This window comes from Ursus maritimus, unplaced genomic scaffold (assembly GCF_017311325.1).
Source record: "Ursus maritimus isolate PB19 unplaced genomic scaffold, ASM1731132v1 scaffold_20, whole genome shotgun sequence".
NCBI classification, from domain to species: domain Eukaryota; kingdom Metazoa; phylum Chordata; class Mammalia; order Carnivora; family Ursidae; genus Ursus; species Ursus maritimus.
The window spans coordinates 9,813,531-9,826,216 of record NW_024424453.1 but is presented as its reverse complement, the minus strand read 5'-3'; the positions used below and the strand labels follow the sequence as shown (position 1 = coordinate 9,826,216).

Genomic DNA, 12,686 nt, shown 5'->3' with positions numbered 1-12,686 from the left:
TCATGGACCTACTGACTAATTACTTTGAAGAGCTCTCACCAACACCTGGATGATATTTTTATACGACCTAGAAATTTAGAGGCTTGGATCAATTCTATAATCTATCTTTACTGCTCCTATATCTAATCTCCTCAGAATGGGATGGGAGGAGTCTAAGCATGCAGATTTTGTGTAACAAAAGGATGGTTTTAAGACTGTTTTTGATATTAACTAGGACTTTCCCAGTTTATCTTGTCAACTCCTTTCCCATTGCTTGTTGACCGTAAGCCCCCAAGCCAACTTCCACCCACTTTACACTTAGCGGATGATGATGATGCTCTCTTACCAGAGAAAGGAGAGGCCATCGGGCTTGAACCCTTTCAAAATCTCGGCCCCCATATCCCATCTAAAAACGAAACCTGTGTTCTCATTTCCTCTTCTTCCAAGTCTCAAAACCTCCTCAAACTGTATCACCTAGTTTTCTTTGAATGCAGAAAAGTGCCAAGTGACTAACCCACAGCAGCTACCCCCAACTTCCCACTAGCATGTATGTCACCAAAACTATCTATCAAAAGACACCATAACCTTCCAGTTGTCATATGTAACCAGATTGGATAATTAGTATTTGCCTTAATTTACTTTTCTGTTGCAAGGGACATTTTTGACCATTTCATCCCTTAGGTCCCAGTGACCATTTTTTGTTAGTCCTCGTTGGTTCCCCTTTGCTCTTCCTACATCTAACTGCTGGATCGCTTAAGTTCTCAGGCCTCATTGTCTTGTCCACTCCTCTCTGTGGGTGATCTTGTACACTTTCAAGACTTTAACTATTATATACAAAAGTCAGAACTATGGAATCTTTATCTTGCCTGGATCTTTCCATTTTGTTCCGATATTATTATCCAACTGGCTGACAAAAATGTCCACGTGAACGTTACAAAGTGACGATAAACTCAACTGATGGAAAACTGAACTCATGAATGCTGTTTTTTCCAGATCCCCCACAGTATGTAGTGGCACCATTCACTCATTACAGCTCTCACCCTCATTCCCTACATTCTTTACTTCTTGCAGCAGGTCCTGTTGAGCTGACTTCTTTAATATCGATGAAATCATCTCTCCTCCTCACTTAGTCCAAGTTTTTATAACTCTTCCTTTGAATCATGGTTAATAGCCTTCCCACCATTCTCTTTGCTCTATCTAGCTTCACCCNTGTTTCCCTACACAAACACATATTCTAAAAAAAATTGTCCTCCTACATGGTGACCCAAGTGATCTTTCTAAACTACAAGTCTGGTCATATCACTATATGTGTAAGACCCTTCATTGGACCCTTGTTACCAAAGGCTAGAAGTAGAATTCCTCAAACCCTTTAACCCTTTATGACTGACCCAAGTTTACCTTCCCAGCCTACCTATTTCTTTTCTTTAATAATAATTTTTTATTGTTATGTTAGTCACCATACAGTACATCCTTAGTTTTTGATGTAGTGTTCCATGATTCACTATTTGCGTATAACACCCAGTGCACCATGCGATACGTGCCCTCCTTAATACCCATCACTGGCCTATCCCACTCCCCCCCCGCCGAAGCCCTCAGTTTGTTTCCCAGAGTCCATAGTCTCTCGTGGTTCGTTCCCCCTTCTGTTTACCCCCCCTTCATTCTTCCTTTCCTTCTCCTACCGATCTCCTTGCTATTTCTTATGTTCCATAAATGAGTGAAACCATATGATAATTGTCTCTCTCTGCTTGACTTATTTCACTTAGCATAATCTCCTCCAGTCCCGTCCACCAACCTACCTATTTCTCATTGAATTTTATCTCACACCTTACTCTTCATACGACCACTTCTTCACCATGTATATAATTGGCCTGGTGGAACTCTCACACAGCACTACTGTTTTTAATGGCCACCCATTCTGCTAGACTGTCAGCTCCTGAAGACAGAAACCTGTATCTATGTCCTCACAATCAAGATCCCACTAGAAATTTAACAAATGTTATTCATTGAGAGATCATGAGGTATCTCGAAAGCAAAGAGTTGTCCTGAACTACTTTTGCCATTGTTGAATCAAAAATATCTTTCCAGGAAAACTTTCATTTTCATCACAATTTTTCAGCAACTGCAGGTGTGCTTCCTAACTTCTGGTTCATCTCTCTTGCCCTCCCGACTGGACATTAAGGAGGAGCCAGAGAGCATGGCAAGTTAAGAATGACTCTACAATGAGCAGAAAAATGGTTCTGGTTCACGTGAGTGCATATTTCAGGGCTCCACTGTTTATACTAGACTTGACTGACTGACTCAAGGACACGTTCACCAACAGGCAGCGGAGCTCAGGCAAAGCACGAACCTTCTACGCAGCGGCATCCCTCCTGTAGCACCCGGGCGTACATGTCCACTTTGGACTGAGAAAGGAGCTGGTCCCCGGTCAGGTACGTGTTGTGAGAGGAGGCGATGTAGTAGTTGCACAGGGGCTGATCCATGTCCTGGTACACTTCATGGTGCAGGGGGTTAAATATGTCACAAGCAGGGCTACGCATGAAGTTCGTGAACCCTGTGGAAGAAAGAGAGAGTGAAGCACTATAGCTTTCAAGGCATATGTACTTAATCGACCCCACCAGGGACAACAGAGATCAAAGCACGGTCACAGCACTTAGCTTATTTACACTCAGGACAGCTACTGGGAGGAGTACTAAGGCAACGAGATTTGCTTCAGGTCAAATAGTGTCAAAACTGAAATATGACTGGGGAATAGCAGTTTAAACATAACGTACAGAAAAATAAGTTGACCTTTCAAGAATTTTGATTGATTGAGTCCTTGGGAAAGGGCTTACTGCAAAGCCATTCAGTAACTACTGAACTCGAGCCATGATTATGTAGCACGATCTAATGGGGGGCTGGTGCAGTGTTAAAGCCATAGTGACACAAAGTGCTAAGCTGATCAACCAGCAATCTGGTAAGTTTTTAATTTAAAAAACAGTATTGTTAGTGCCATAGTTGAGGTAGCTGGTCAAAAGTTAGGCACAGCCTAAATTCAGAGTGTGACTATTTGACCATGACATTGGTTTGGGAAGATGCTGCTAATAGCTGGGAACTTGTTATGACTTTAAAATAGTGCTTAAAGATGATGCAGAAATACAGAGAACAAACTGACAGTTGCCAGAGGGGGAGGTGTGGGGAGATGGGTAAAATGGGTGCAGAGGAGACGGAGGTACAGGCTTCCATTTCTGGAATGAACAAGTCACAGGAATACAAGGCTCAGCATAAGAAATATACTCCATGATATTGTAATAGTGACAGAACAAGACAGACAGAGACTATACTTGTAGTGAGTACAGCCTAATATACAAACTTCTCAAATCACTGGTTTCGGGTGTAAGGTGTACACCCGAAACTAATTTAACATTGTGCATCAGCTATACTCAAATAAACAAACACATATTATGTAGAAAACCCTATCAATTTTCTACAGTTCTTCAAAACATAATACCTGGGGAGAAGAGGCATTCACTAATATATGAATAAATACAGGACTGATCCACAAGTACCTAAGTGGAATTATCAGGGTAAATTGTTTCAAGTCCTCAAGAATTACGTGGGTAAACCTGTGTCTGTAAATATCCTCTAAGACTCTGAAGAATTTCTTCATGCCTATCCTATGTCCATATGTAGAAATCATGTTTAATTCCATTTTCGGGGGCCCCACCGAGGAAAACATTCATTTCTTAGTAAAGAAAAGGCGCAAATTAGTTTATCTTCTCTAGTTGTTTTAAAAATGGTTCTTAATGATATAAGTCTTAAATTATTCCTCTCTTCTAATTTTCCTCCACCCCAGGAAGTAAACTGGTGGTATCAAAACCCTCTTGTCCACACTGAGCCTGAAAGCAGGGTGGAACAGAAGACCAACAATCTAAAATAGTAAGATAAAGCATGGCTTTGGACGCTCTTGAGGGCAATGGGGTGCCCCAGTGGTCTTTCATTAAGATTGTTGGTTCTGCCTGGGACTTGATCTCCTATTGGGTAGCAGCCTGCGGTTTATTTTCCCACATAATTTAAAAACATATAACTTATACATACAGGTAGCTATATTCACATTTATGTGTAAGATCCTAGAGGCTAGACTCTGAGTATATAACTGTGGGCAAATTACTTAATTTCTTTGAGAGCCTCACTTTGCTCAACTATGTAATGAAATGAAACAAAATTTGTAGTTCCAACAACCTCTCCATTGCCACCAACTAGGTAAAACAAGTTCATTGTCAATATTTTTAAAGAAACGTGTACTTTCACATCGCTAGTGTCATAGATTAGTTATTTTAGGCCAAATTTCTTTTTTATTTTATTTTTTTTAAGATTTTATTTACTTGTTTGACAGAGAGAGACAGCGAGAGAGGGAGCACAAGCAAAGGGAATGTGAGAGGGAGAAGCAGGCTTCCCGCCAAGAAGGGAGCCCGATGTGGGGCTCGATCCCAGGACCCTGGGATCATGATCTGAGCCGAAGGCAGACGCTTAACAGCTGAGCCACCCAGGTGGCCCCAAATTTCCTTTTTTTAAATTACCATGTTGGAGTTTTCCCAAAATTAGCCATTTGAGAAAAGTCCAAATATTTCTTGACATCTATCATACATATGGTGGGATAGAGTTGACTTGCTTGGAGTGGAAAATGCATATCATCATTACAAAAGTAAGAGAAATAGCAAGATCATGGCACCTGTTTTGTAGGAAAATATGCTATATTGTGAGTTTTATTTGAATTATCTGTAATGCATAAATATCTCCTGATTTCTTTTTCTAAAAATTTTGCTAGAATTTAACTTAGCAAACTGAATTGAGAAATGAGAAATTAAGAATATTAGTTATACTAAGGGAGGCAAACCATAAGAGACTCTTAACTACAGGAAACAAACTGAGGGTTGCTGGAGGGGAGGTAGGTGGGGGGATGGGGTAACTGGGTGATGGGCATTAAGGAGGACATACGACATAATGAGCACTGGGTGTTATATGCAACTGATGAATCACTAAATTTCACCCCTAAAACTAATAATATACCATATGTGAACTTACATGAATTTAAATAAATCTTGAAAGGAAGAAAAAAAAAGAATATTGGTTATTTTACCTTCTATGCCAAGAACATTTTTCGCCTTATTTTCTTCTGAAACTTCAAATTTTCTTACGATGTCAAGACAATAGTCTGTTGTCACATTATTCATCTGAACGAAATAGAACATTAGTTGAACACCTGCAATTTCATGAAATATTTTCCTCTATGCTAAAAGGGCACACTTTTTAAGCATTCCTGATACAGTGCAAAGGGGTTAAATGAGCAGTGTTTGAGATCACTAGTCACAGCAACTTTATCTTTGGAAAATGATCATCTCAATCTTCCCATGATATCTTGCAGATTTAATCAGTGAACACAACCCTTCAAGTACTAGACAAATGTACTCCATGAAGCAAAATTAATAAAGTTAAACCAATAATCAATGCAAATCCACTGCCAAAATCTACTTATTATAAGCTAGTAGCGATCTGCAAATTAATGTTTTCTACATAAACACTAAAATTTGCCAATCAGAAATACAGATAGAAAGATAATGATTCCCTATCAAAACAGAATGCTCTAGGTAAATCCATACATGTGTGTAGATCGATAGATCTTCCTCCTGAATCACAAGAGCAAACTGCCATGATGATTCAAGATCACAAAGGTGAGCAAGAGAAAATAAAACCAAAAAGCTTGGTGAAGTGGGGCGCCTGGGTGGCGCAGTCCTTAAGCGTCTGCCTTCGGCTCAGGGCGTGATCCCGGCATTCTGGGATCGAGCCCCACATCAGGCTCCTCCGCTGGGAGCCTGCTTCTTCCTCTCCCACTCCCCCTGCTTGTGTTCCCTCCCTCTCTCACTGGCTGTCTCTCTCTGTCAAATGAATAAATAAATAATCTTTAAAAAAAATTTTTTTTAAAAAAAAGCTTGGTGAAGCAGCTAGCATAACAAAGAGTTCTGGAGCTAGAGGGCTTGTGTTCAAATCAGCCAGCTTACAGCCTTAACAGTGGCATCTTGAATGAGTCACTTACCTTCTCTGCAGCTATCCTACAAGGGAGTTGTGAGAATTAAATGAGTGACTATCAACATGTGACATCAAAAAGGCAGTGATGCTATTAAGAGCCGCTCTCAAGGTTGCTGCATGAACGTTACATACTTAGTGTCACTGGCAAAAGCAAACTCTTCAGGAATAATTTCTTTAATTAAAGAGTAACATGCAGGATGGGATATTTTGATCAAAATTCCATTGAGCCCCACAGTATAACAGTGACATTTAAAAATACTAATGAATAGTGATAGAGGAAGCTAATCCTACGAGCCAGTATTTCATATTTCAATGCTATTTTTCAAATATTCTATTATCTCTTAGGTTCAATGCTAATGTTTTAGTGAAACCTAATTTTTCTAAACTGTCTATTCAATAGCACTTAAACCTTTTCCAGGGAAACAAAAGCTCTGTGATGCAGCTATTTTTTGCCTGCGTGGAAGAACATAGAATGCTTTTTTCTACCCAGACTAGCTGTGCAATGGCTAATGCATCCGTTGAGTCAATTTTACAATCCTTACTACGTTCAGAGGCTTCTATTGCCAGACAACATCAGAAAATACCATAAAATAAATGAAACCATGCTACCTATAAGAACTCTATTGCCCTACTCAGGCTTTGAGCAAGTCATTAATTTGTCCGCTATATACTAGACAGACTTCACATGTGAAATCTAAAAAACAAATAATTTCTCACAAAATAAAAAGAGCTAAATTGATAACAAAAAAAAAAAAATTCATGTGCCATGGGAAGCCTGCGTTTACACTGCAATTATTTGGTTTATAAGGCTATTTGTTCAGAGACGTAGGGGCCTTGTCCTGGACTCAGTCTACCAGGAGCCCATGAGATCTAAAAAACAAACAACGAATACTGTCATCCTGGGACAGAGCTAATTGGAGATGAGCAGAGAACATGTTACTAGTTCAAGAGACAAAGCAGAATGTGTTAACAAATAGCATCCTATTTGGGAAGCAATTCAGTAAATTGGTGAAAATATCAGCAGACATTCTAGGAAGCTCACAATTTTCTGGGCACCACATTAAAATAAAGGTGAGGGGCACCTGGCTGGCTCAGTCGGTAGAGCATCTGACTCCTGATCTCAGGGTCATGAATTCAAGCCCCACGCTGGGCATGGAGACTACTTTAAAAAAAAAAAAAAAAGGAAAAAGAAAAAAAAGGGAAGTAATCCATTTTCTATCAAAATTCAAGTATTAAGGATTAACTCGGTGAAATGCAGTAAAATCTCATAATAATGAGAAAGGAAATGAACAACTCATTCAGCTTCCATGCTTCCCCCATCCCCTGGTCTAATTTTAATCTCCCAATAGCAAAATCCTACATTTTACACAACCGAATTTTTCAGACCTAACTTAAAAAGTTATTGTGAGACTTTACTGTGTGAATGAAGGTTCAACATAGGTTAATGCCCTTTATGGTTCTTTTACCCTTTGTTTTGTGACATAGCTAATAAGGGGAAATACAAAACAACTTCTCTCTACTCTACTCCTATTTCTCATGGAGCTCATTTGAAAGTTTTGTTTGCTATCAATTTCTGAGCCACATGCTGTTTCCAACATGGAGGGCTATTCTTTCTATAACAGACAACCGATGCTAAGAGAGCTTTCAAAAACCTGAAGATAATAATGATTCTTTACCTTTATATAATGCAGTCAGTGCTGTGCAGTTCATAAAGAGCCTTTACGCACAAAATCTTAAATAATTCTTACAACAGTCTTGTAAACTTGGGATTTTAATCCCCATTTTAAAATATGAAAATTTATGCTAGGAAAGGTTCACTATGTCAAAGTCACAAAACCAATAGAAAGCAGGACCAAGGATCGGATTTCAACCTTCTGGCTTCAAATCCAAAGTCTTTTCTATTGTCTGGGAGTTTTTCTTTATTTGTACTGAAAAATTGAAATGCGTACTTTCAAAACCGATTGTTTTTTCAATATAGCTGAAATTCCAAAATCTTAACTTCTTAACTTTTGAGATGTTTTAGGCTCTCAAGTTAGTTATTATAGTTTGACTTCGTTGATTATTCCAGGCTAGACTCCATTCTCTTTTCCTTGTTTGCTATAATACTTAATCTCATCCAAAAAAGACTATGTGGCCCTCATATTAAAGGTCAAAGGATTGACTTCAGTGGACTAGTTGTAGAAATCAAAGTCATAGATTTCTATATAACATACTACTATTCTGATATTAACTTTTTATCCCCAGACTTCTTGTAAGGTATCTGGCAAAGCTTTGACAGTGAGGGAGAATTTCAAAACAAAGTCAGAAGTAAATAATTATATTTCTTATAGCTATGACTCCCACAGCACACCAAACACAAAAATCATGATATAATTCGCAGAGAATTTTAATATTGCTAAACTCTTTTCAATTTGTTTTTATCAAAGTAATATATTCATAATTAAATAAGTCAAAACTAAGATGCTTATGATTGAAAGCAGAATTCCCCCTTCTTTTTTTTTTTAAGATTTTATTTATTTATTTGACACAGGGTGAGACAGCCAGCAAGAGAGGGAACACAAGCAGGGGGAGTGGGAGAGGAAGAAGCCGGCCCCCAGAGGAGGAGCCCAATGCGGGGCTTGATCCCAGGACCCCGGGATCACGCCCTGAGCCGAAGGCAGACGCTTAATGACTGAGCCACCCAGGCGCCCCAGAATTCCCCCTTCTATACTGAGAACCAAAAAAAAAATAATGTCAACATTTCTAGATATTTCCATTGGAAGGAGTCTTTATATTCCTAATTATGTTAATGATGCTATTTTCTGTTTTTATATACTTTAGGCATTATCTCTTGACTTTTTTATTGTGTTAGATAAAGATTTAGCTTCTTTGGGCCCGCAAACTTTCTCCCTCTACCCCGCCACCCAAGATAGCTATATCTTAATTTTTATTAAATTACTATTTAATGTTGAGTTATTCTGATTACACAAATTTTGGACACTGAGTCTATTATATAATGATTGTGTTTCTTATAGAATTTTTTTTCCAATCTGTTAATTTCTGCAATTCCAACCCATTTGGTAAATTTCTAGTATTCCCCTCATAAATTCTTCCTAGTGACTCTAATGTCCTCTCAGTTACCAAAGGCAATAAACCACCCATGAACTCCAATTTTTTTATCTCCTATAAAGGTCCTTCTTCTTCCAGGCTGGTGGGATTCCAGCACTTTATTCAGCTTTTGTTCTGATTTCATCCCTCCATGCTCCTCAGAGAACACTCGGAAAGTAAATTATTTCTTGCATGTGTGTTTTACTCTGCACACACATTCGGTTGACAGATTAGCCAAGTAGAAAATTCTAGGTCAATAGCCATTGTTCCTATGGTTTTGGTTTCCAGAGTTGCTATTGAGAAGTCTGATGCCATCCTGATTCCAATCCTTTGACAGGACCTGTTTTTGCTTGTTAATTGGATCAGTGTTTTTTCTCTCTCTCTTTATGTAAACTTTTAGGGTTTCACTTTATCCTTGGCATTGTGAAATTTCATTATGATTTGTCTCTGTGTGGATCTTTTTGTTTTTCGTTTTTGTTTTTGTTTTGAGAGAGAGTACGCAAGTGAGAGGGGTGGGGGCAGGGGGCAGAGGGCAAAGAGGCAAAGTGGGGCAGAGGCGGAGAGAGAGAGAATCTTAGCAGTCTCCCCACTGAGCATGGAGCCTACCCCGGGCTCGAGATCATGACCTGTGCCAAAATCAAGAGTCAGATGCTCAACCCACAAAGCCATCCCCTCTGTGGATATTTTTATATTCACTGCACTTGGCACTCAGTGGCCCTGCCAATCTAGACAGTTCTAACTTTCCATGCTAATCACTTTTTTGTATTATTTATTTTATAATTTCCTCCCTTACATTTTTTCTTATTTTTTTCTGTAACTCAGATTATTCAGAGAGTGGACCTTCTGGATTGAGCCACTAATTTCCTTATCTTTTCTTTCTATTTTCCATTTCTTTGTGTTTGTTCTATTGTATGGGCAATTTTCTCACTATCTTCCAAGCCATTTATTGAATTTAGTTCTCTGCTCTTTTCTTCCTCTGAGCCGTCTTTTCCCAGAGCATATTGCTCTGGCTTTCGTGGCTGCACTCTGATATTAATGGCTGTTTTTAAAATGTTCTTTACCCTGTATTACCTCTATTTCCTCCAAGTTTCTTGATGCTATGTGTTTACCTTGGTCTCTGTATTTCATAGCAGAGGATTTCCTCAAACATGTGTTAGCCTTGCCTTTTTAAAACCCATTTTTAAAATTATTCAAAAATGTTATTTAAAACGAAGTCAGTAATAAATTAGTTGAAAGCTCTGTAATTCCTGAGCAGAGCTGGTTGACGGGTGGGCTTCACTGCAGAATTTCCTGGCTGTACTCTTTCATTAGATGTCTGATATAAATATCTTTGGGTTTGGGGTTTTTTTTTTCCCCTGGGTTGCCATATTAGTTTCCTAGGCCTGCTGTTAACAAATTACCACAAACTTAGACATTTATTCTCTCACAGTTCTAGAGACCAGAAGTCCAAACTCCAGGTGTTGGCGGACTCCATTCCCCCTGGAGACGCTGAGGGAGAATCTGCTGTATGTCTCGCTCCTTGAATCCACTGGCTGGGGGCAAGGGATTAGGGGGAGGGAGGATGTTGCAGTAGCTGGGTCTCTGTTTCCTTTTTTTTTTTTTTTTTTTTTTTTAAATTTTATTTATTTATTTGACAGAGAGACAGCCAGCGAGAGAGGGAACATAAGCAGGGGGAGTGGGAGGGAAAGAAGCAGGCTCCCAGCGGAGCAGGGAGCCCGATGTGGTGCTCGATCCCAGGACCCTAGGATCACGCCCTGAGCCAAAGCAGACCCTTAATGACTGAGCCACCCAGGCGCCCCTCCATGGCCTTCTTCTGTGTGTCTAGGTTTTCTTTTCTGTCACTTACAGGAGCACTCATCATTAGATGTATGGTCCACCCTAAATTTAGAATGACCTCATCTCAACATCCTTAGCTTAATTACATCTACAAAGACCCTTTTTCCAAATAAGGTCACACTCACAGGTATTGAGAGTTAGGACTTGGGACATATCTTCTGGGCCCACTATCCAACCCACTATGGCTTGTAATATTCTCCTATTTACTACCTGTAATTTCCCCTATATAAACATGGGAGCAGAGTTTTAGGAGAGGGTTATGGTTCTCCCACTTCAATACACAAGATGTTCACTTTGTCCTTGAACTCATTACCTATTCCTCTGAAACAAGCCACCCAAAACTTAGAAGCTTAAAACAAAAACCACTTTTTTTTTTTTTTAAATCACATTTGTGCAGGATGGCAAGTGGGAGTGGGTTTGGCTGGACAGTTATTTTGCTGTTCTCACCTAGGGGTTATTTAAGTGACTACAGGTACCCAGTCCCCTGACTACAGTACAGTGGTCTAAGATGGCCTCACTCCCATTCCTGTGGTTGGTGCTGGCTGTTGGTCCTGGGCCTCTTTCTCTGAGGAGTCTTTTATCCTCAAAAACACTAGCCCGGTTTCCTCATGTGGTAGTCGCAGAGTCCCGCCACAGGACAAGAGTGGAAAAATCATGGCTCCCAGAGGTTCCTGGTTCATCATTTCTGCCACAATCTATTAGTCAAACCAAATTCCGAAGCCAGCCCAGATTCAAGGGGCAGGAAAATAGAGTCCACTCCTTGGCGGGAAGAGAAGGAAAGTCACATTAACAAGGGGCACCCACACAGGAATGGGGGAATTCCTGCAGCCATCTTCACAGACCATCTACCACAATCCCCACGTGTCTAGTACTCGGGGTGCCTGAGAGGCCTCAGGCTAGACCCTTCTGAGCCATCCTTCTCCAGTTCTGACTTTCACTGTTATGTCAGGTTGGAGGAGGGATAGTTGCCCTGCTGCAAGAGGTAGGAGAGAGGATCCAGAAGCCCACTGCCAACCAATGCTCGTGTTTGTCACCCCTCCTCATCTCCTATTTTCAAGAGCATCATGTGACTTCCATTCTCAAGCTTTTCTGGGGTTCTCCTGGGTGAATGAAGTTGCTTCGTGTTTCCTGCTCTGTGGGCTTGAATTTCACTGCTCTGGGGTCTCTTTTAGACAGACAAATTTGATCCTTTAGATCAGACAACTTGTTCCTGTCTCCTCACCTGTACACTTTGTCCTTGTAGTTTTACACAGAAGCAAAAAGTCTTTCCTGTATCTTGTGGTAATTTCAGAAGGGACTGGAGGAACATCTCTAAATGAATGGTCCTTCAGTTTTCAACTGAATAAGAAACAATTTACCTCCCCAAACTAGCTACCTCTAACTCATCCTAAAATTCAACCACAAATTTCAAAGCATTTGAATGTATGACTATTTCACAGAAAAAGTCATTTGGGAACTATATTCAAGGCAGCAAAAATATTACAAGACATAATTACTCTGAAACCTCTCTCAATTGCTTTAACTGTGAATAATTAAGTAAATGAAACAGAAACTCAGGAAGGACTCTTAAAGGAATGCTTTTATGATGAGGAAAATGCTTTAAAAAAAAAAAGGGGGGCGCCTGGGTGGCACAGTGGTTAAGCACCTGCCTTCGGCTCAGGGCGTGATCCCGGCGTTGTGGGATCGAGCCCCACATCAGGCTCCTCCGCTGTGAGCCTGCT

At 40.0% G+C, this 12,686-nt stretch overlaps 1 protein-coding gene across 1 annotated transcript in view; it reads right to left on the bottom strand.

Moving 5' to 3' along the window:
• The window catches only part of PLCH1 (phospholipase C eta 1), a 234,211-nt gene that overhangs the window by 53,839 nt on the left and 167,686 nt on the right, over window positions 1–12,686 (bottom strand). Inside the window, exons 7-8 of the mRNA XM_040636649.1 lie at window positions 5,096–5,189; window positions 2,327–2,530 (exon numbers count right to left, since the gene is read on the bottom strand). Of these exons, the coding sequence (XP_040492583.1) occupies window positions 2,327–2,530; window positions 5,096–5,189 (298 nt within the window). The remainder of the gene's footprint in view (window positions 1–2,326; window positions 2,531–5,095; window positions 5,190–12,686) is intronic.